The sequence below is a fragment of the Vipera ursinii genome (assembly GCF_947247035.1).
Source record: "Vipera ursinii genome assembly, chromosome: 3".
Classification (NCBI taxonomy): domain Eukaryota; kingdom Metazoa; phylum Chordata; class Lepidosauria; order Squamata; family Viperidae; genus Vipera; species Vipera ursinii.
Genome location: NC_139516.1, coordinates 68826721 through 68851744, shown reverse-complemented (window position 1 = coordinate 68851744; position 25024 = coordinate 68826721). Strand labels below are relative to the sequence as shown.

Genomic DNA, 25024 nt, shown 5'->3' with positions numbered 1-25024 from the left:
TGCCCAGAACCTGCTGTGAATCTTGCTTTAGGAATGTGTGGATTGGAATTAGTCCTTAGCTTCTCAATATTAGTTTTTCCAAATTTGTTTGTGTATGTATGTGTACTGTGGATTGTTGCCAAACTGAAGTACTGACTGTAAATCACATGCAAAAGGTGTTGTGATGCTTTTTTTTTTTGCAAATGTGCATTTATTGAAGCAGAAGTGCAATAATTAATGGGGGGGGAAATAAATATCTTTTAAGATCTCATTGCCTCAGCCAAAATGTTTAGAGTTATTATATTCAGGGTACTTTTTCCTCTTATCTATTTTTCCCCCCAGTAATGCATTATAGCCATTGAAGGGAGGGATTATTTTTTTATGTCACGAGCTCCTCCTTTCCTTTCCTTTCCTTTCCTTTCCTTTCCTTTCCTTTCCTTTCCTTTCCTTTCCTTTCCTTTCCTTTCCTTTCCTTTCCTTTCCTTTTTTTCCCTTTCCTTTCCTTTCCTTTCCTTTCCTTTCCTTTCCTTTCCTTTCCTTTCCTTTCCTTTCCTTTCCTTTCCTTTCCTTTCCTTTCCTTTCCTTTCCTTTCCTTTCCTTTCCTTTCCTTTCCTTTCCTTTCCTTTCCTTCCCTTCCCTTCCCTTCCCTTCCCTTCCCTGAGTCTTCGGAGAAGGGCGGGATATAAATGGAATAAAAAATAAATAAATATATAGGCTGAAGGGCTTATTTTCATTTCTGTTCCTTTCTGTTTCCTGTGCAAATTGCCTCTATCTTCCTCCAGTTCCTTCTAACCTTATACCAAAGTCTTCAGTTAGTTAACCCTTTACTTGCTGTAGTAGGCACAAGCAAATAGGCCACCATTTCATCGTATACAAACTTATACAATAAAGACAGATAAAACTGTGATTCTGCTTTATGATCTAATTGAATAAAGGCAAACAATAACAGGAGTAATCTTTATTGAACATTTTTATATTAAAAAGTAGCTACTGTATAACTGAAAGCATAAAATAATTTTTAACAGTGAAGAATATAATTTTATATTTTATTGTTTTCTTTCCCCCCCTTTATTTATATCTTTTACCAGCTATTTCTCCTCTGTGTCACAATTTGTTTGCCCTCTTTGATGAAAGTAGAAAGATCTGGTATGCACCAAATCACGTCTTCTGTGTTGATGACAAAACTTCACTCCGGGTTCACTATCGCATGAGGTAACTATGGTAGTAGTCTCCGATACAGTCGGTGCAGTAGTATCTCTGTGGCCTGCTTCAGGATGAGGCATTTAATTTCTTTGCTTTTAAGATACTTCCAGCCTTCATTCACATTGTTTCCAAGAAACCACAGCTGAAAAAACATTTCATATTAGAGCAGTTTTGAAACATTGCAGTTTTGCTCTTCATGACATAGATTAGGGAAAACCAAGTCTAAATTGAATGAACCCCCAGTTATTTCTACCGTCCCGTCCCATCCAGCCAGAGGGGCATGCTCCAGGTAAGGAGTACTTGGCTGTTGGGGCTCAGGAGGAAAGCCTTTTCTGGTATGGCACCTGTCCTCGTAAATATAATTCCTCCAGAATTAGATGGCCATGTCCTTGTTGGCCTTCCATAGACGTGGCTCTGTCCTCATGTTTGGGGTATCAGGTATGCGACAGACTCTGTTTCTTGGTTGTGTTGAATGCTTGATTGTGGCTTTTACAGGGTTTTTTTTCTGGCTGCTATGGTTTTTATGTTTGCTGTGTGTTTTTTATCATTTTTAATATTGTTAACTGCTGAGAGACATGTCTTTGTGATGGGCAACCATATAAATCTACTAAATAAATATGTATAAATAAAATCAGTTAACTTCATCTAATACAGAAACAATTGCTAAGCATATGGCTGATTTTATAATTACTATGTAGGAGAATATGAAGGGGATTTTTGGAATATTAAGGTCGCTTGAAACATCTTTGAATACTTAATGGATGTTTGGCGGGATGTAGGCGAAGGTATGTTGATTCACAGGTAGTCTCCAGATTAGAGGTTTGAGCTTGCATAAAGTAGCATAAAAGGGAGTGTTGCAAGTGAGAACAAAGTATGATGTATTTAGGAAGAAAAAGATATTGACAAAGAATATAAGAGCAAGGAACAGCAAAGATTAAATAAGTTAAGGAAAGCATAAGGGCTTTAGCACCTTTACATCGTTTCTTTCTGGCATTCTGTTGGGTTGTAAAGAATAAAAAAGAGAAAATTCAGAGCACGTTTGATGGGAAGTGGGTGAAGAGGGTTAAACCAGGAGCCCTCTGGTAGAGTAAATGGAATTTAAAATGGAAGCAATTAAATGGCTCAAATTAAACTGAATTCAAGAAAAGCTGGAAAAATTATTTCACAAATTGTATGGACTGATACTTGTACGTATTTTGAAATAAACACTGTCATTTATAATAAATTACAAGAAGAAGAAAAGGACAAAAAAGAAATAATAAGTGGTTTGAGAATATTGAAAACCGGTAAGTCGATCAGTACAGATGGAGCAGCTGAAGAGAGAAGTGAGAAAGGTATAGAACAAAAGGCAATGTAAGAAGTAGTATATAGACATGAGAGAAGAGGGCTTTTAAGAATAGAAAGATATGGAGAAATATAGGGAATGATGTTGGTATATACACTGATTTTTCTTTCTTTTCTCCTAACCTTATTTTCTTTGTTTTAATATTTCTTACTCCATTCCTTTGTTCTGCATAATGTTGTTTATCCCAAAAGTAAATAATATGATTTATTTACTATGCATGTGTGCGCATTCATACCTCTCTCATTATGCTGCAGTTGCTCTGTTTAACTCCATGCAGAAAGAACCACATTTATTTAAATGAGCATTTATTATTTTGTTAATAACATTTTATTGCATTTGTGTAAATATTGTTCCAGTAAAAGGTATGAGGAGTTCCTGAAAAATTTGTACTTAATATTCTGAGCCAATCTCAGATATGCTGTACTGGCTATTAAATAAACTGCCCTTGGAAAAAATAATAATAATAATAAGCAATTTGAGTTTCAATAAATATCTACAGCAAGTGAACCATATAACGATTGGATCAATCAGTCATTTGGACTCTAATAAATATTCAGGCAAGCATATATTTATGAAAGGAGAAGGTAAATGTATTTAAGCCTTTAAACCCATTTTAGAATCCTGTTGAGATTTTATTATAATATACTTTGGGGATCTGCTCATAAAGTTCCCCAAATACATTATTTATAAAAACATTTGGGCAACTGAGATCCCACAGATCAGGCTGGAAGATTAACTGAAGGATACCTTGTCAGTGTTTTCAACTTGATTCAATATCAAGTTATGCCCACTGATAAGTAATACATGGTCTAGACCAGGGGTCTTCAAACTTGGCCCTTTTATGACTTGTGGACTTCAACTCCCAGAATTCCTTAGCCAGGCATGCTGGCTGAGGAATTCTGGGGGTTGAAGTCCACAAGTCATAAAAGGGCCAACTTTGAAGACCCTTGGTCTAGACATTTGAAAACAATAGTCCAATAGAATTTCTTTCTCCAGCAGTACATCACCGTTGAAATCCTAATTTTTCAATACCTGGAAAGAAGTCTGATAAGAAATGGTGATTGAGTACAGTCCAAACAAAATTTTAAAACTTTCAAATCCCATTGAGCTTGAAAGATTAACTATGTGCTCAACGTGGTATGTTTTTGAATGGCACCAAAATGGCTGTGTGCGATAGGTTATATTTGGCCACTATATTGCACTTACTGCCAAATTAATCTTTGTGTGTCTTTTACTCTGATCAGGACTATCTCAGAGAAGCACTTGCTGGGAAGGACATATATCAAATGGGAAATCCTGTATTAGTAAAGCTGTGAGTCTCACTTTGTTAACTAGACAAGAATGCTCTGGTTGTGAGGCTTGAAAGGACCCTGTAAGGGCTAGTTGTTCTTGGGCTTGCTATTCTTAGTGGATATTTATTTATTTATTTATTTATTTATTAGTTACATTTATATACCGCCCTATTCCCTGAGGACTCAGGGCAGTTTACAGGGAGTTAAAAATCCACCATATAAAAGTTAAAAAACCAAATTAAAAAATATTAAATTAACCCTGTATACTTAAAACCCCAATTAAAAATTTCTCCTCAGCCTGGGCCTGAGAGCTCAAAGAGCCAGGTCTTCAGGCCCCGGCGGAATGATCGGAGGTCGGGGGCAGTCCTCAGCTCCACCGGCAGCTGGTTCCAGAGGGCAGGCGCTCCCACCGAGAAGGCCCTATCCCTGGGTGTCACCCGCCGGCAATCTCTCACCGGCGGCACCCTGAGCAGACCCTCCCTGTGGGAGCGCACTGGGCGAAGGGCGTTTGATGCCAGCAGCAGGTGTTCCCTCAAATAGCCCGGACCCAGGCCATGTAGGGCTTTATGGGTAGCCTTCAAAAAAATGATCACTAAATTATGTATTTAAAAAATGGTTGGAATTTCTGATTTTTCTGTTATCTAGTTATGTAAAATCCCTGTATGCATATTGTACCTAAGAATTTAATTTAAATCTTTATAATTATTTGCTCAAGGTTTTACTTTACTAATTGGCATGGAACAAATGAAAATGAGCCATCTGTCTGGAGGCATTCTCCAAAGAAAAAGAATTCTTATGAAACGAGAACAGTACAAGAAGGAACACCTCTCCTTGATGCAGATTCATTAGAATATCTCTTTGCTCAGGCAAGTACTTTGTATAAGAATTCTGCCTCATGTTATGTACAGTATTATAGTAGAAGTTACATTTCATTATCTTTAGGAAGTACTGTTATTTCTGAGATGGAATATGGATGATGATTTTTTTTAAAAAATATATGTATAAACTCTAACTAAAGATCAATATTTATAAAGGAAATACATTGTGACTGCTGCCCCAAATGTTCGTCAGTTTTGTTTTTGTATTGCCTAGTTAGTAGAACTATGAGTGCATATATTTACAGAATGCTGGTCCCTAATAAGATTAAAAACAGAACATGCATTGTGTGGAAAACTCTCTTGAATAATACTTCTTCACTGAGATATTATTCTGTTGCATGTATATGACTTCACTGTCTCAGTTTATGTTATATGTTTGTAGGAGGAAGAAGCAATATTCTTCTGCTGTCTAAAATGTTGATTGACTTTTATATGGAAGGCTTTGTTTCTCCAATCTAGGGTCAAACTGACTTGGTAAAAGGTCTTGCACCACTTCGGGAAACTAAGAATGATCAAGAATCACATGAAATTGAAAATGAATGTTTGGGTATGGCTGTACTTGCAATATCCCACTATGCAATTAAAAAAAACCTGAGGTTACCAGAACTTCCCCGAGATATCAGGTGAGATTGAATTATTTGTAGGTTGTATTTCTTCTGACTGGTTGGGAAACGGGGTAAACTGTGGAAAGACTGATTCCACATTTCTAATGCACAAATGGTCTTGTTTATGGGAAAAAAATGTGTAGGACAAAACAGAGACACTTGACTCTGATTTCCTTGTACACAGAAAAATTGTGTCATGGCTTCTAGGATTGCTCAAGGTAGCGGCTCCTCTAACTATGTCAGTCCCATTCCTGTCCTCTGGAGATGTATAAACTGTGACTGAAAAACACATGTCCAGTTCTTAGTATTTGCAGGTGGTCCCTTGACTTGCAACCACAATTGGGACCAGAATCTTGGTTGTTGAAAGAACTATTTCTTAGGTGACAACCTAACAAACAGGCTTCCCTTTCCTTCTGCAAAGCCCTCATGTTGTGAAGCAGGAAAGGTGTGCATGTGACTTGGGGAATGAGGCTTTTGAAGCAACACAAAAATAGGATTCCTGTTGTTCTCCAAACTGCATGTCACAAGTCACATACACAGCTGGAGAAGACCAGAAGATTTCCAAAGGGATGCTGGCTTCCTTGCAGAAGGAAAGGAAGGGAATGCCCATTTGAAGAGGGAAAAGGAGGTCAAGGTCAGCTGGGTGGCAGGAGCAATTGGGGCTTATGTTTGAAGTTACAATCTGACCAGGTAAGAAAGGGAAAGTTGAAGGGCAGTAGGGCTTTCCTGAAGGCCTCTGCCAGCAAAATGAAAGCCAGGACATGACATGTGCGTCATCCCAGAGCTCTGTTCTTGACTGGCGAAATAGAGGCCGAAGGCAATGCATGCGAGCAGCCGCAGAAGAAGTGGGTCAGTGGTGGCCATGCGGGCTCCTTCAGGATGGGGCTGTTGGTTCTGCCGCTGCAAGGTCACAGTGGGAAAAACATCGCCCCAAAATAAGACCTAATGCCTCTTTTGGAGGCAAAAACAATATAAGACCACGTCTTATTTTGAGGGAAACACGGTAGATGACTTACATATTATCCATGCATATACCACAGTCTATGTTTTCAAGTATGTTTTTGATTTTCATGTGCTTTTTTCTCTCTGTGTGTGTGTATATTTAAATGAAATATAAGGTAAGGTAAAGGTAAAGGTTCCCCCGCACGTGCGTGCTAGTGATTTCCAACTCTAGGGGCCAGTGCTCATCTCCGTTTCAAAGCCGAAGAGCCAGCGCTTGTCCAAGGACATCTCCATGGTCAGGTGGGCGGCATGACTAGATGCCAAAGGCGCACGGAACGCTGTTACCTTCCCACCGTAGGGTCCCTATTTTGCTACTTGCATTTTTACTTGCTTTCGAACTGCTAGGTTGGCAGAAGCTGGGACAAGTAACAGGCGCTCTCTCTGTTACACGGCACTCGGGATTCAACCCGCCAAACTGCCGACCTTCTGATCGACAAGCTCAGCGTCCTAACCCACTGAGCCACCGCGTCCCTTCAAAATCAAATATACCCTCTTGTAATTTATAACAGGCTATTAAAAATAAATGTGTATGTTTTTGTGTCCTATCTCATTTCAGCTATAAGCGGTATATTCCAGAAACACTGAACAAGAAAATTAGGCAAAGGAACATCTTAACGAGAATACGAATTAATAATGTTTTCAAGGACTTTCTCAAGGAATTTAACAACAAGACAATTTCTGACAGTAGTGTTTCTCCACATGACCTGAAGGTGAAATACTTAGCAACAATGGAGACATTGACAAAGAATTATGGAGCTGAAACATTTGAGACATCCTCACTGTTAATTTCATCAGAAAATGAGAACTTTAACTTGGTTGCTTTTGAAAAAATAATTCCATATTATGAAGTCATGGTAACAGGCAATCTTGGAATCCAGTGGCGACGTAAACCACTTGTGAGTATCACAAGTCCTTTGTTTACTAACAGGGTTAGCTAGAGTCATTTGAATAGAATAGTGTTTGGGTTTTATAAAAAAAAAACATGGTGAGAATATGAAAATTGAGGAACTCTCAGACCTGTAGGTAGATTGGGCAATGTAAAAACAAACATCCTGAGAAAAGCAACAAGAAATTAGTTTCATATTGTTGCCAAAACACTACACGGGCACATCCATGAAGTCAGCAGGAGTCAAAGCTAGAAGTTTCAACATGGGTGATGCTACTTAATCTGGTTCTTTCAAATTCAACAGAAACTATGTTGAGAGCTGGAATATAGCTACCATATTTTTCGAATCATAAGACGCACCCAGTTTTTAGAGCAGGAAAAAAAGAAAAAAATTCTTTCTCCTTCTCTCTCTCTCCCTCTCTCTTTCTCTCCCTCCCTCTCCCATTGTCCCTTCCTTCCTTCCCTCCCTCTTTGTCCTTCCCTCTCTGCATTAGAGCAGTACCCACAGAAGCGGCCCTGCAGCCCGGCTTTCTCTTGCAGAAAGCAAGCTGAAACGGAGTGAGGGAGATTGCAAGAAATGCGAATCGGCCGATCTCGCGCTCCTGCAAACTCCCTCGCTCGGTTTCAGCTTCCCTTGCTACAAGAGAAAGCAAGCTGAAACGGAGTGAGGGAGATTGCCAGAAATGCGAATCGGCCGATCTCGCGCTCCTGCAAACTCCCTCGCTCGGTTTCAGCTTCCCTTGCTACAAGAGAAAGCAAGCTGAAACGAGGCAGATTGCAGCAGCGTGAGATCAGCCGATTCGCATTCCTGGCAATCTCCTCACTCCGTTTCAGCCTGCTTTCTCTTGTAGCAAGGGAAGCTGAAACCGAGCGAGGGAGAGTGCAGGAGCGTGAGATCGGCGTTTCTCAGCACGTGCCAATTCGTGCTCCACTTGCAGAGGTTGGGGCTGGCCATACAGATCACCTTCGGACCATAAGACGCACCCTCGTCCCCCCCCCAACTTTTGGGGAAAAAGTGCATCTTATGGTCCGAAAAATACGGTAACTACACAAAGGGAGATGCTTCTGGCTGAAAATGCTATGTAAATATTGCTGAATTAAGGGGAATAAAAGAGCAGGGATGAGAAGCTGTAGTTTAGGGAGCACATCTGGCATCTTTGAAATGTGGTGTGGTTCCTGAAGCTGACAGACCTTTAGTGGTGAACTGATTGGGAATTATACCTGGTTATTGAACAAAAGAATAAGATTAGAAGCAGGAAGTGACAGATAAATTATTCAGTATAGGTGAATTATATATTATTTAGTAATGTATTTTGTTTGCAATATCAAAGTTTTAAAAAAGACTGTGCAAAGTTATAAAGATATAAAATAGAAAAAAAAGACTTGTTGGCATTGTGTGTGGGGGGGGAAGGGTTGGGTGTATGTGAACCAATGTGTTTCAGTGGATAAAGGTGCAACATATTCAAAGACATAATGACAGCTGTCATAGGCCGCTTTTACGCGGCCGCACTGACAGCTGTCAAAAGACTACGCATGTGCAGCCGCTCACGCGGCCTACAAGTACACGCGGCCGTTTGACAGCTGTCAAACGGCGCGCATGCGCACTACGACCCGAACTGTCAAACTCGCGGCAAGCCCTCGGCGGCCGCCGCGAGCTGTCAAAGTTGGCGCATGCGCAGTAGCAGCGGCGAGCTGTCATAACGCCGGCCGCCCGCCAAAACCAGCTGACGGGATCCCCTGCCTGGCTAACCTGCTAGCGTTGTCGCTGGGGAGATTCTGCCCTAACAGCTGACCGATTGGCCCCCTGTTCTTGGCGGGAAAACGCGCCCAGCTGATTTGCTGTCCCGTTTGACAGCTGCCTATATAAGGCATGTTTTTCCCTGTTCTGTTGTCCGGGCTGACTAAATAAACTAGTTGAACGAAGACGCGTCTCCCTTGTCCTTCCTGCCGCTAATCCACCTGGCGACGAAGGTGGGATCCGGTACTAGCTGAAGTCACAGCCCTGGAAGTCGCTGTCCGGTCAACGCTGAAGTCACTAGCTAAGTCACCGACCGGACAAGCTGAACATCCGGGCGCCCTAAGTACCGCGGACCCAGCATGGCAAACCTAGGACATGTGAGGGAGTTCGATGTCCGGCACCCAGAAGGATGGGAGTCGCATTGGGGCCAGGTTGAGGGGTACCTCCTCGTAAACAAAATCACGGAGGACCGCCACAAGGCCGCCGCGCTCCTGTGCCTCAGCGGGCCGGCAGTTTACGACATCGCTGTCGGCCTCTGCAGCCCGGACCCAGTCGCCACTATACCGTACGCCGAGCTCACTGACCGCCTCAGCAAACATTTCATGCCAAGGCGGTCGGAGCTGTATTGGCGACTCTACTTCGCCCGACGAAAGCAGCAACCAGGTGAAACCTCCACCGCCTTCATCGCGGCCGTCAGACACGCCGCCCGCAAGTGCCATTTCCCCGACCTGGAGGACCGAATTCGCGATCAGGTCATCGCCGGTCTCCAAAACACGCGTCTGCAGAGGAAGCTTGTGGCAAGGCCCACAATGGACCTCGCAGAGCTCACTCTAGAAATAATGGCGTACGAAGACAGCCACCGCGACGAGACAGAGGCGTTTGGAGAAAACTCGGGCACCACCGTCCATCAAGCCCGGGAGCTTGACCAAGGACCGTCGGAGCCTAACTCCGGGGTCGATGCAATCCTCTCCCGTTTCAACCGGATGGTCGCCGGCCGGGAGAGGAACCGCAACCAAGACCGACAGACAGCCCCCAACGCGAAGAAAACACTGACCAACGCCAGGGCGAAGTGTGCAAGCTGCGGCGGAAGCCATGCCAGAGCTACCTGCAGGTTTAGGAACGCGAAGTGCCACGGCTGTGGCAAGACCGGCCACATCCGATCAGCTTGTCGCAGCCTAAACCGGGAGACCCTCCACGACCTTGATGAGATCCCCGCGGGTAGGACCGCCCCTCCCCGCCCTCCCCCGGGGGTTGTAGAGTCCGTATGCTCCCTAACAAAAGCTCCCGCTAATAACATCCCCAGAGCCAAAGTTAGAACGTGGGTAAAAATACAGGGAATCCCCTGTGAAATGGAGGTCGACTCAGGATCCTCCGTTTCCATCCTGTCAGGGGACACCCTCCAGAAGATAGCCAACAGAACAAATCACCACATCCCCATTCAACCCTCCAGGGTCATGCTGGCAGATTTTCAAGGGGCGCAGATAGATTTAAGGGGACAGGCCGTCCTGAAAGTCGAATTTAAAAAATTCTCAGGCTACTTAACAGCCCAAATAACAAAGCAACCAAGAACTAGCTTAATAGGATTAGATTGGTTTGAGGCATTAGGCATTCGCCTCGAAGGGACAAACCGCATCCAAACCAATTCTTTAGAAAATATCTGCAAAAAATTTGCGGATGTGTTTGACGGCTCACTGGGCAAATACAACGGCCCCCCCATCGACCTCAAGTTCAAACCGGAGGTCGGACCAATTAGAATTAAAGCCAGGAAAGTTCCCTTCGCCCTAAAACCAAAAATAGACAGGGAATTAGACCGCTTGCTGAAACTAGGAGTCCTAGAACCCACTGACAGCGGGACTTGGGAAACCCCCATAGTGACACCTGTCAAACCCAATGGTGAAGTGAGAATCTGCGCAGACTCTAAAGCGACCCTCAACCGCGCACTCAATCCCCATGCATACCCAGTCCCATCAGTTAGAGATGTTCTTTCAGAAATAGGGTCTGGCTCCATTTTTGCCAAATTAGACCTGGCACATGCTTTCCTGCAACTCCCTGTAACCAGGGAAACCGCAGAAGCCCAAACCATAGTGACGCACAGAGGGGCGTTCAAAGTGAACCGCCTCCAATTTGGCATCTCCGTGGCACCTGGAATATTCCAGGAAGTCATGGAACGAACTCTCAAAGGCATCCCTGGAGTCTGCCCGTATTTTGATGACGTCCTCATCGCGGGCGACTCCACCCACTCACTAGCAACCAGGCTGCACGAAGTCCTCTCAAGGTTCTGCGCAGCTGGATTAAAATTAAAACGTGAGAAGTGCTCAATCGGAGTACCCTCCGCAGAGTTCTTGGGGTACAAAATAGACGGCAAAGGCATTCACCCCACCAATGCAAAAATACAAGCAATACAAGCCGCCCCCCCCAAAAAAAATAAAACGGAGCTCCAGGCATTCCTAGGGCTCCTAAACTTCTACCATTCATTTTTGCCCGGAAAAGCCACAATAGCGGAGCCACTCCATAGACTCCTGGACAAAGGGGCTCCCTGGCAGTGGACCCCACTTCATAATGACAGTTTTAAACAGCTAAAACAATTACTCTCCAGCGATACAACCATATCGCACTACAACGAAACCAAACCACTATGCATCGCCTGCGATGCTTCACCCTATGGCATCGGGGCAGTCCTCAGCCACTCCCTCAACGATGGCACGCAAGCCCCAATCGCATACTACTCTAGGACACTTTCAAAAACCGAGCGCAACTACGCGCAAATAGATAAGGAAGCCCTGGCTATAGTAGCTGGAATTAAGAAATTCCACGATTACCTCTACGGCAGACCTTTTACAATCTATACAGATCACAAACCTCTCCTGGGCATATTCACATGGGACCGCCAAACCCCGCAAATTTTATCCCCGCGAATGCTTCGCTGGACGACATTCCTATCTGCTTACTCTTATCAACTAATCTACAAGCCTGGAAAGGAAATGTCCCATGCAGACGGCCTCAGCAGGCTCCCACTGCCTCAAATAGACCCTGACCCAGCCCCAGCCGGCCAAGTCCTGGCCATACAAGAACTCGCGGAATGCCCAGTAACAGCAAAAGACATCGCACACGCCACAACCAGGGATCCCACCCTCAGCAGGGTACTCTCATGGGTCACATCAGGATGGCAATCATCCTGCCCCTGCCCCCCCCATCCAACCATATTTTGCAAAACGACACGAGCTTTCAACACATCTAGGCTGCATCCTCTGGGGGTGCAGAGTAATAGTCCCTTCATGCCACAGGGCCAGGGTTCTCCAAACACTACATGAAGGTCACCCTGGCATTTCAAAAATGAAGGCCCTGGCACGCAGTTATGTCTGGTGGCCATCCTTAGACAGGGACATCGAGCAGCATGTAGCCGGCTGCTATCTCTGCCAGCAAACCAGACCCTCCCCTCCACACGCCCCAGTTCACAAATGGGAAATCACTTCCAATCCTTGGTCCCGCATCCACCTCGATTATGCAGGACCATTCCAGGGACAAACCTTTTTAATCATTGTAGATAGTTACTCTAAATGGCTGGAGGTTCTCCCGGTTTCAAGCACCACATCAGAGGCCACCATTCAAGCATTAAGGGGAGTCTTTGCCACCCACGGTCTTCCAGATGTCATAATTACTGACAATGGGCCTCAATTTACCTCCCGTGACTTCCAGATCTTCACGAGGAGGAACTGTATTAGACACGCAACATCGGCCCCGTTCCACCCGTCCAGTAATGGCCTCGCAGAGGTCATGGTGAAGACCACCAAGGACTCTCTGCGCAGAATGATCATCGGAAACTGGCACCGTCGACTCGCCCGCTTCCTCCTCGCACACCACACCACTCCCGTGTCCACCACCGGAAAATCTCCGGCAGAACTGAGATGGGGTCGCCGACTGGTCACTCGACTTGACAGACTGCACCCAGACAGGCCAGCGGCCGAAAAAACCAACACCTTGCCACACAAAACATTCACTAAAGGACAAAATGTCTGGGCCCGAAATTATGGGGGAAGGGATAAATGGACACAGGGGGTGGTTCTCGATCAAACCGGCCCCCTGTCATACACCATCAACGTGGGCAAAGGACTCACATTTAGGAGGCACGCAGACCAGCTTCGGCCCCGGTCACCCCCCAACACCACCACGCCAGAAGTGGCGGCTGAAAATTCTGAACCCCCCAGCACCGACTACCCGGAAGATATCCCTTGCCATACAGACCCACCGCCCATTCCCCCCGTAGAAGCCCCCGAACCCATAGAAGAACCTGCACCTCGCAGATCTACTCGTCAGAAGAGGCCGCCAGCATACTTGTCGGATTTCGAATGGGCCGGAAGTTCGCCAAACAGTTCCAACACCAGTTAAAAGTTTACTCAAAAGTTATATGTTCAGTTCAAGGGGGGGGGGGAAAGGGGTGCAACATATTCAAAGACATAATGACAGCTGTCATAGGCCGCTTTTACGCGGCCGCACTGACAGCTGTCAAAAGACTACGCATGCGCAGCCGCTCACGCGGCCTACAAGTACACGCGGCCGTTTGACAGCTGTCAAACGGCACGCATGCGCACTACGACCCGAACTGTCAAACTCGCGGCAAGCCCTTGGCGGCCGCCGCGAGCTGTCAAAGTTGGCGCATGCGCAGTAGCAGCGGCGAGCTGTCATATCGCCGGCCGCCCGCCAAAACCAGCTGACGGGATCCCCTGCCTGGCTAACCCGCTAGCGTTGTCGCTGGGGAGATTCTGCCCTAACAGCTGACCGATTGGCCCCCTGTTCTTGGCGGGAAAACGCGCCCAGCTGATTTGCTGTCCCGTTTGACAGCTGCCTATATAAGGCATGTTTTTCCCTGTTCTGTTGTCCGGGCTGACTAAATAAACTAGTTGAACGAAGACGCGTCTCCCTCGTCCTTCCTGCCGCTAATCCAAAAGTATTGGATTCAAACATGAGAGTGACATGTTCTAGTTCCATTTCATTCACAAAATCTCATTGGGTGTCTTTGAGACAGCCATTATCTAACCCACTTTACAGGAAAGTTGTTATAGTAGAGAAAAATGGGAGAAGGAAACTCTATGCTGCCTTGAGCTCCTGAAGGAAAGGCAGGAGATAAATCTAAGAAATATATACCGTGTTTCCCTGAAAATAAGACCTGGAATCCATAGCTCAGTTCTCGGCTACATAGGTCTTCCGGAAAGGCCTCTGACTGCAAAATACAGGCCGGAGCTCCATTCTCAGTTGCAGAATGAAGCTGCTCCTTCAGCTGCAGAAGAAGTGGGCCGAGGTGAGGCAAGTGTTGATCCATGGGAGGTGTGGCTGCAATGATAAGCTCCACCCCCACCCCCTTGCCCTAGCTTGATTTTTAGGTGTGCCTCACCCCAAAACTAGGACTTATTTTGGGGGTAGGGCTTTTGGGGAAACACGGGGTACATGCATTAATTGTAAACACATCTACAAGAATATATACAGGATCTGAGGAATAAAAGTATTTTATCCATCCCTATTCAATTTGTCAGTCCAAAATCACATTTGTATAGCTAAGGGTATAATTTGAGGAAAATATTGTCCATATGATTTATAAAAAATGATATAGCTTTATCTTTATTGAAGGATTTTTTTTCATAATGCTTTGTGTCAGTTAGATATTACCAATATAATGAAAGGTGCGTTTTAGTTTTCCAGTGTTTTACAATTACGGTACAATAACGAATCTAACAACTACTACAAATAACTGTATCCAAGGTTTTTAATATATAACTTCTGCCTGTTTATGTATGTGTATATGAGAGAGAGAGAGATTGTGAGAGAAATTGGAAAAGATATTGGACATGAGATGAATCAAATTATTCAGTGTGCGTGATGTTATTCATCAGCCTACACAGAATGAAAAAGAAAAACCAAAAATGAAGAAAAAAAAATCTGAAAAAGCTGAAAAAAATGAAGAAAAAAACAAAAGGGAGGAATGGAACAGTTTTTCTTACTTTCCTGAAATAACTCATCTTGTGATCAAAGAATCTAACGTCTGCATCTATAAACAAGACAACAAGAGGATGGTAAGGGTCTGATAAAGTCACTTATATGCTATCAGAATTAATGATGCCCCAAAGTAGTATCCCTTTGATTTTGTAGCCTCAATCACTAACACAGTAATCTACTGTTCATATACTGTATGTTGAAAGACGAGATGACCTCTTTTTGTATATCAGTATTTTGCTTGTTTATATATGTGAACTAAACTTGTTGTTGTAACTTTTGTAATAAAAAGGTTGACTAGGGTTCATTGGTGCTGAAGTTTCCCTAGCACCTAAAGTGGTACTTGCAGCAAAAACTGGGTGGAGTAAATGGAATTTCTTATGAGATTTCATTGTACTTTATGGGTCTCATGAGATTCTGTAATGGAATGTTGGATGACTTTGGGGAATGAGGGGAAAAGATGCTGCCTAGGGAATGATCAAGAGAGGCAGGAGGCCCCAGTGGATCAGCAGCCAGAGAAAGAAACCTAGGAAAGACCTAATGGATTAAGTAGTCAAAAGTGGCCATTGGAAGTTTATTAATATATTTATATCAAGAGAAGACAAATATACTTAGAAACAGATAAAGTTTAGAAGAGAGGGCACACCCATCATCCCAGCACAATATAGAAAGAGGTCATTCCTGTTTTCTTGCTTATATTATTTTTTTCCAAGTTTTTAGAAGTTAAAAGATGTACATTTTGGTGAACTGAAGTCATATCCCTGTCCTTAGAGCAGTGTTTCTCAACCTTATTAACAAGATAAGTGGACTTCAACTTCCAGGATTCCCCAACATAATGGGGAGTCATCTTAAAGTTCCTTAAGTTGAGAAACACTGTTTTAGAGTATCTCATTGTCAACCATGGTATTGATTTAACTGCCATTCTGGTTAATTTGTGGATTGTGCCTTCCTCCTTGTTTCAGCAGCCCAATATTTTTGACCGTCCCTGTAGATGGAGTTGTAATAGTTGATTGTTGTGTCTTATCTGAAGTGGAATAACTCTTAAGACATTTTTTTTAACTCTAGGAACTTAAACTGTCTTCATGTGAAGAAGCTTTGTCGTTTTCTGCTTTGGTGGATGGATACTTCAGGTTGACTGCGAATGCCCACCATTTTCTTTGCACAGATATTGCACCACCTCTGATAGTACATAATGTTAAAAATGGCTGCCATGGCCCAATTTGGTTAGTTAATAAACAATATAGTAATCTTATATACCAACCTTATATTCGTTCCTTTTACTTTCAACAACTCTTAACTTTATTCTCTTCAAATAAGGCCCTCGAACTTGATTTCTTTTCATTCTTTCTTTATCCCTTCTCACAAAATTCTTCACAGCATTAACAAGTCTCTCTTGTATGTACGTTATAGAAAGTTATCCTGCTCATTATTTTGGCTTGTTATTTGTATAATCCTTTTAATTACTAAAATATCAATGATTTTTGTCCAGTATAGCATCATTTTCTATATCATTCCTGTTGCATATCATTTTTAAATCCACTTTCAAATCGGTCTCACTCATGTCTGGTGAAACATGCTTGTTTTCCATAATATTTTCTAAACACAATTTATCTATAGAGCCAGATACTGTTAAAATATTTTGCTCCATTCTGTATTAGTCAAATTTAACGATTTCCCTCCCTTTAATTGTAATCTTTAGTTCCTCTTCATTCTCTCTAGTGTCCAGCCTTAAAGATCTTATCCTATCATGTTTTTTTTAAAGAGAATTGATAACAAAAGCATTTTTCACCAGAAGGATTCTAAATTAATCCCAAAATCTTAATTCATATTCATATGGATCCTTAGTCCATTTGCAACTTTCCAAAATTAAATTTTAATAGTCCTTGTATTGTTTATTCAAAAAGATTAAGTCCTTAAACTTGTATTTAAAACCTGTTTTGCTGAAGATTGAAAGAAACTCACCTGATGCTGTTGAACCTGTTGATCCAAAGGTTCCTAATAGCTAAAAAGCAGTTGTCAGCAATTTCCAAAAGTGATTAGAAAATGAAGTATGTGATTGCAATTCAAGCAATGATTTTTAATTCCCAACTCCCAGAGCTGGAGACCACTATCTTGCAATCTCCCTTTGAGGAGCAACTGTCTGAAACACTTTTGGGTGGTCTCAAGTCTCTTCCTTGTCTGGGGAGGAATTACAAAGAGCTCCTCTGCATTTTGGCTATTCATTCTACCATGGTCAGTTTGCCATTTCTCCCCCTCCCATGTCTGTTCTCAATACTATAAAGCAGAAACAGGTATTATGGGGTTCTTTTAGTATGCAAAATGCATTTAACCAGAAACTAAGAGGCACTGATTGTTTTTTTTTCCTGAAACAGCTATCTCCCTTCAAAAACTGATTTTGAAACTTTTTTTTGTAAACAGTCATTATAGTTTGTAAAACACTTGCTCAAAAAAAATTTCATTGTTTCATTATTTTCATTTTAGCATCCCTCTTTTGAGCTTCTCAACTTCTGGGTTCATGAAAACTGAAAACTACTCTGTGGTCATTTGGCTAGGAAAAGCCATTTTATAACTTGTAACAAACTCTCGACATTTCAAATATCTTAGGTCTCCCGCCATTATATTTCCAACAACAAAGAACAGTTTAAAGATTTTGTTATTTTGTTATTATTATTATTAAATGTATTTGTTGCCCATCTCACTATGAAATGACTCCAGGTGGCTTACAGCATAAAAAACATTAAAATCATGAACTATGAATATTCCTAACCCAATAAAATGACCATGCCATCAAGGTAAATCATAGTCATAGGATGGGGAAGGGGGGGAGCTGAATGCATAGGGAGGTGGAGATTAGCTCTTAAATTAATCCACCACCTCCAGTGTGATGCTGTACCATCTGGCAGAAGCAGAGAAATATGGGCATGGTTTCAAGGGAATGGTCAATTGTCCACATTTACTAAGCTTTAATCATTTTTCTCAAACATCTTTCAGCACAGAATATGCTATTAATAAGCTGAAACAGGAAGGCAATGAAGAAGGGACATATGTATTGAGATGGAGCTGTACAGACTTCAACAACATTCTTTTAACTGTGATATGTACGGAATATTCACAGGTATGATGGAGGTCCAGTAATTTTCTCTTTAAATACCTTTGACCTAGCCCAGGGGTAGGCACCCTTGGCTCTTTTATGACTCGTGGACTTCAACTTCCAGAATTCCTGAGCCAGCTTGGCTGGCTGAGGAATTCTGGGAGTTGAAGTCCACGAGTCATAAAAGAGCCAAGGTTGCCTACCCCTAACCTACCCAGTATGACTTTTGCAGAATTGGCTTGAGAGGCGATAGTCTTGCCGTGAATGATTCAAACAATGAGTGTGAAATTTCTTTCTTACCAAACATGGAATAACTGAGCTTCCTGTAAGTTTGTATGGTAGTAACTGGCAAATTTAAGCAGATTTTAAGCTCTGTTACTTATTTTTCCATTAGGGTATAAATATTGGCAGGGATTGCCAATCCTAGTCTTATTATGGATTTAATTTGTTGTTACTGGAGTGAAAGCATATATTGTTAATATATTAATTGGAGGTTTGACTAAAACTGAGTGGGTTGCAATAAAACACTTTTAGAAAAAAAAGTGATATATAATAAATTTTTTAAAAATGCAGAATAAAAACACCACACACACTATATGATTTCAAGATCCGAGTCAGTACATAAAGGAGAAATAATCTAGTTGCTTAAGTCATTTAAGTCTTTCTTTAAAAGTCAAAACCAGCATGTTGAATTGGTCTAGAAATGGACTAGCAACCAATGTTCATAGCAAAGAACTGGTATAATATGCTCTGTTTTGAACCAGCTGAAGCTTCCACTAATGAATCATAAATTCCCTGACAACCGTAGTAATCCAGAATCTTAATTTATGATTTATATTAAAATTATTGATGGGCTTGATATTTGATTATAGAAAACACATTTATGTACCGTAATTACCTGAATCCAAAGGGCAAATTGTGACTTGAGGCAAGCATTCTCATAATATCTGTTGGGAGCACATTAACTATGTCTGTCTATGTCTAAGCTGCCTTAGCACATTTTTTAAAAAAGTTTCATCAAGGTTTCCAGTACGGTCAGTATGATTTCACCAGATGGTACTGCCAATACTTGCTGGATCAGTCTCGAGTGGGATTTTATTTCATTCGCTACATTCTCTTCAGACATGAACATAAATCTACATTTTACCTAAATTCACTTAGTGATTTCTTTTATTTTTATTTTTTGTCATTCTCCAAAGCAATCAACGAATCTTCCAAAACAGTATAAGAACTTCCAGATAGAAATGAAGAAGGATGAGTGTTCCCTCCATGGATCTGATAAGTTCTTTCCATCACTTAAAGAGTTGATGGACCATTTAAAAGGGCAGATACTAAGAACAGATGAGATAGTCTTCACTCTCAAGAGATGCGTTCAGCCAAAACCAAGAGGTAGTGTTTTTATGTATTCATATTAACATTTTTTCCACCAAAATATATTGTTTCATTTGGATCCTGTTTTTTTTTTTGCAAATATATACATATTATGAATAATACATGCCTTTGTATTCTTAGAATGAGATTATTTAATCCCAAGCAAATCAGTCCCTTTTAAAGTAATTGAGGTTTGTTCAGAGCTAAAGGTCAGGATTGGATGCTAAGAATTTGCTTAATATAGAAAAGAGGGATTACATGTTATAAATATGTAATCATCCTGTAGGTGAGATGTGTGGCATAAAAATTAAACAAACAAATAAATGTTTGTCTTACAGGTAGAGCTAATAATCCCAAAAGGTGCAGCAGGTGCCTAAACTCCCATGCCTTAATATTAATCAGCATGTTAATCTGATATTGACAGAATAATGATTATAGTACAGTTCAGATCCTGCTAGACATCACAAATTGTAGGAGATATTCTTAGGAGAGATACAATAGTTCAGCCAAACATATTTTACATGGTATTGTTTAGACTAGAGGAGGATGGATTATACATTTATTTTATTTTTATTTTATTTTATTGCATTTATATACCGCCCTTTCCCTGAGGACTCAGGGCGGTTTACATCCAGCAATACAATAAAGGCTTATTTGAGTGCAGTTGAAGGAAGTGAATCTTTTGTATGAGATATTTCAGTAAAAACCAACTATTCTATGGTAGAAGTGTTCTGGTTAGCAACTGTAAATTTAAATTAATGTAGATTTGTTGTGAACATTTCATTTATTGCATTAATCCAATAGCTGCCTGGAGATATGAAGTTGCGCTGATGACAGTGACTTATACCAAACTATTCAGTAAAATTTGTAAATGGAAGTTGATTTTCATAATAAAAATCAAATTCAGCATCTACCCTCTGTGGAATAGATTTCATCCTAAAATATATTGGTATTTCTTTACTTGGAAAATATCCAGTTCTGGCAATCATTTGAAGGATTATTAATTATTATTAAGGATTATTTTGTCCTGCATTCTTGCAATAAATCTGGACGGCAATCTGTTTCAAATATATTTGAGAAGTTTTCTTTTCTTTCTAGAAATTTCCAATTTGCTAGTAGCTACAAAGAAGTCCCAAGAGTGGCAGCCAGTTAATCCTTTAGGTCAACTGAGTTTTCATCGAATACTTAAAGAAGAAATAAAGCAAGTAAGTGATTATGAAATCTTTTAAAATTTTATAAATGCATTCTCTCATTAAACCTTGCAGGGATGTCTAAGAAAATCTAGCAAAACTCATTGTATAATCTATTTACTCATACTAACTAATTATGAAGGTTTGGGCGATTGTGCTTCTTCGTGTTTTTTAAGTGATAGGAGTATTCCTTAAACTCTTGCAAGTTATTTTATGCACAGATTATTTTTTCTGGTCTGTTTTGAAACCATTTGGAAAGAATTACTTGAAGTAGGGAATGATATGTAGCAAAACAAAAAGAAAAATACTGCATTCACATCAAAATGTACACAGATAGCCCTCAACTTATGACCACAATTGAGCCTCTAATTTTTCTTGCTAAGCAACACATTATTAGTTTATCAACTTTCCTGCCATAGTTGTTAAGTGAATCATTGCAGTAGTTTAGTAACATGGTTAAGTGTAACCAGTTTTTCCACTGACTTTGCTTATCAGAAAATTGCAAAATGTGAAAATTGTTGCCTAGGCCCAGAATGGACATCCAGAAGCAGCATCCACCCAGAGAACTGGTTATTCACATATTTGAATCCCACCACTGCTTTGGATGGTCACAAAATGGATGCTTGTAAGCCGAGTACTATCTGTATGAGACTCACGTTCTCGCTAAATACAGACTCATTGGAATGATCTGGAGATACGTTAAAACCATAGTTTAATGTTATATAAGATCAGGCCTCTCTTCCCAATTGTTGTGATTCAGGGTCAGCCTGTGGGTTCGGCAGTTGGGTCGGACGACTCAGAGGAGGAGGGGAGTGTTGAAGACCTTGCTGAGGGGGTTGAAGATCTTGCTGATGAGAGCCCTCAGCCAGGCCCCTCCCACTTGGTCACCACGGAGACCCAGCTGTGTGAGCCTGACAGCGTGGATGAAGATGACCCACAGCTGGCCCTGTTCAAGGACGCCCGACGCAGGAGGCAGTCAATTAGGAGTAAACAGAGGAAGGCCATGGGGCTTCTCGGAAGGAGGCAGAGAGAAGCCACGCCCTGAACTCTATATAAGGGGAATGTGTGGGGAGGGCTGGTTTGCTGAAGGCAACCGCTTGGATAGTTTGTGTTTCTTAAAGCTCCTGTTTCTTGGTTCGTGTCTTGTTTGTTTTTGTAGCTATAAATTTGGCAGGCGTAATTCCAGCCTCTTGCCGTTTGTAAAGGGGTTGTCCCTGCCTTTTCTGCAGGGCCGGTAGCAGGCTGGTACAGAACACCAATCTCCTTTTCTAGCATTATCAGGAGGAAGAGTTTGTAGCTTTCAGTTTCTGTTTTTTTAATTAACTGTTTTTTTCTTGGTAATGCCAATCTCTCATTGTCTTTTTCGGCTTGTTCATGCTTCAGAAATTTCCCATAACGATTAGCATAAATATTTTTTTTTGACCAAAGTAATTGGCAACAACAACAACAACAAAAAAAAACCCAGACAATAACTATTAGTTTTAAATTCCCATAAATATAATGTGGTAGCTGTTCATTAAATATAACGTCTAATTTTATCTGGCAGAGTCAGTTCAATGAAAACTTAATGCCATCTGACCGTTTCTAACATTCTGCTTACCAAAGAGTACTGTACATTTACTTCCTCTTAAAATGAAAAGTGCAAAACAAGTTTATTTATTTCCCCCCTGCCTCCTTGCAAGACTAGCACTCACATGTGTACATTCCTTCAAATAACCTTCCCCCCCACACACACACATACACAAACACACTAAACATGCATGATTTGATCAGTTTGCGATTTGTGGGCTTACTTTGTATTTTAGGGTGAACATCTTGGCAGAGGAACAAGAACACAGATTTACTCTGGGATTCTGAGCTATAAGGATGATGAAAGTTACCAGGGAGAAACACAGATGAAAGTTCTGCTGAAAGTCTTGGATCCAAGCCACAGAGACATTTCACTGGTAGGTATTTCTAAGGTTACTGTGTAACAATCTGATATTGCTGATGGCTCTCTTACCGTTAATGCTGGGGTTGAAGCAAAAAGCTATTAATATAAATGGAAAACAGTTTCGGGCATTTTGTCCTTGACAGTGTGTAACCATATATTCTTATATTGAGTTGCACAGCTAGAAGAAAAGGTGACTCAGAAGTCCGGGGGTGGTGGCGTCAGACATGGAACATCTGTTGGTGTGGCTTTTTTGTGGGATTGCACAGCTATCCATAATTTGTGAGAATGTTTCAGTGCTTCTGAAGATACATCAGTCTAGAACAGACATGTCAAACACAAGGCCCGGGGGCCCGCGAAGTGGTTTCATGCGGCCCGCGAAGCCATCCTGGAAACAGTGAGGGAACGGCCCCCACTGCCTTGGCCCTGGCCCAGAGACCCTCCTTCTGCCAGAGACCCTCAGATCTGTCCCACTCCTGCCCAGACCCCCATAGGCACCCTTGATGCGAACAATGTAGAGCTGGCCATGCCCACCCAGTAGGCCACATGCGCTCTAGCCACGCCCACCCAGTAGGCCACGCCCACCCTGGCCATACCCACCCGGCCCCTTGCGGGCAACCGCAATGCTGTTGCGGCCCTCAATGAAATTGAGTTTGACACCCCTGGTCTAGAACAAAATGCTCCTCTTCCACTAGAAGCATTTCTGCTTAGGAATCCCACACCTTAGTATTACAGATGGGGCTTTCTCCTCTTATAAAAGTTAAGTTACGAGTCTTCCCAAATCGTTAGTAGGGGTTAATAAAGGTATTGGGGAGATGATAAAGCTTTTGGACCATTCTTTCAATTTTGTTGATGTCACCCCTGGAATGTGTGTGTTTTAACAGGCGTTTTTTGAGACGGCCAGTATGATGAGACAAATATCCCATAAGCACATTGTCCTGCTTCATGGAGTTTGTGTACGTGATGTGGAAAGTAAGTAAATTTATTTATTTATTTGTTTTTATAAACCGCCCTTCTCCCGAGGGACTCGGGGCGGTGTACAGAGGAAGGAAGGTATACAGATTGAACAATAAAAAACAATAGTAAAAACAAACTGGGACCCCAATTAAAGCTATCAGGCCAGGCCGGACTGCTGGAACAGGAAGGTTTTTAAGTCGCGCCGGAAGGTGCGGAGGTCGGGGGCCATCCGGATTTCGGTTGGTAAGCTGTTCCAGAGGGCTGGCGCACCCACTGAGAATGCCCTCCCCCTGGGGGCCACCAGCCGACATTCCTTGAGCGGTGGCACCCTGAGGAGGCCCTCTCTGTGGGAGCGCACAGGACGGTGGGGTGCTGACATTGGCAGAAGGTGCTCCCGCAGGTAGTGCGGACCCATGCCATGTAGGGCTTTGTATGTCATTGTTAGCACCTTGAACTTCACACGGAAGGCAACCGGAAGCCAGTGCAGCGCACGGAGGAGAGGTGTGATATGGGAGTATCGGGAGGCTCCCAAGAGTGTCCGTGCCGCTGCACTTTGCACCAGTTGAAGCTTCCGAGTGGATCTCAAGGGCAGCCCCATGTAGAGAGCGTTACAGTAGTCTAGGCGAGAGGTCACAAGGGCATGGGTGACTGTACGCAAGGCATCCAGGTCCAGATAAGGCCGTAGTTGGCGAACTAGTCGAACCCGGGAGAAGGCCCCCTTGGTCACAGCTCCTATGTGATCTTCCAGGGAGAGCTGCGAGTCTAGGAGGACACCCAGGTTGCGGGCCCTATCAACAGGGGGTAGTAACTTGTCCCCGATGTTAAGGGATGGGACGTTCTGAATATCCTGGCTTGCCGGTACGTACAGCCATTCAGTCTTGTCCGGGTTCAGTTGAAGCCTGTTCCTCCCCATCCATTCCCGGACCGCTTTCAGGCAGCGGGACATCACGTCGAGGGCATCACTGATATTGTTTGGAGTTGAGATGAAAAGCTGGGTGTCATCAGCATACTGATGGTACCCTACTCCAAAGCTGCGAATGATCTCACCCAGCGGTTTCATGTAGATGTTGAACAGGAGAGGCGAGAGGACCGACCCCTGAGGAACTCCACAAGCAAGAGGCCTCGAGGTCGACCTCTGCCCCCCTGCCAACACCGACTGCAAACGTCCCAGGCGATAGGAGGAGAACCACTGAAGAACTGTGCCTCCTACTCCCAATCCCCTTTTCAAACAGAAACAATCTTATTTAGGTATATGGAGTAGAGATAGCTTATGATTGCAAGAGGTCCTCTATTTAATGTCACCCCTTCCCAATGATTAGTTCTAGCAGCAGTTTGTTTTATTTGGAAACCACTGGAGTTTGTGGAGGGACGCAAGTGTCCAAAGGACACAGGTGGTATTGGAATCCCCCACTTAGCCTTGGGATCAAGTCAGCCTATTGGCAACAACCCTACATCTGCCTTGAAATTTCACACACTATGTATCCATCTTTCCCAAATATTTAAATAGAAAAATGTTTATGTACTGAGTCGTATATTTTAGAATGAAATTTTCCTGAGGGTTCACTTTCATGT

General features: G+C 42.6%; 1 protein-coding gene across 5 annotated transcripts in view; it reads left to right on the top strand.

Moving 5' to 3' along the window:
* The window catches only part of JAK1 (Janus kinase 1), a 68713-nt gene that overhangs the window by 25104 nt on the left and 18585 nt on the right, over positions 1–25024 (top strand). For all 5 annotated transcript variants that reach the window (XM_083359896.1, XM_083359899.1, XM_083359900.1 and 2 more), the window contains 11 exons: positions 1068–1191; positions 4535–4685; positions 5157–5320; positions 6861–7200; positions 14814–14993; positions 15979–16136; positions 17905–18028; positions 19204–19393; positions 20474–20580; positions 22371–22511; positions 23380–23467. In XM_083359896.1, coding sequence (XP_083216022.1) covers positions 1068–1191; positions 4535–4685; positions 5157–5320; positions 6861–7200; positions 14814–14993; positions 15979–16136; positions 17905–18028; positions 19204–19393; positions 20474–20580; positions 22371–22511; positions 23380–23467 — 1767 coding nt within the window. The remainder of the gene's footprint in view (positions 1–1067; positions 1192–4534; positions 4686–5156; positions 5321–6860; positions 7201–14813; positions 14994–15978; positions 16137–17904; positions 18029–19203; positions 19394–20473; positions 20581–22370; positions 22512–23379; positions 23468–25024) is intronic.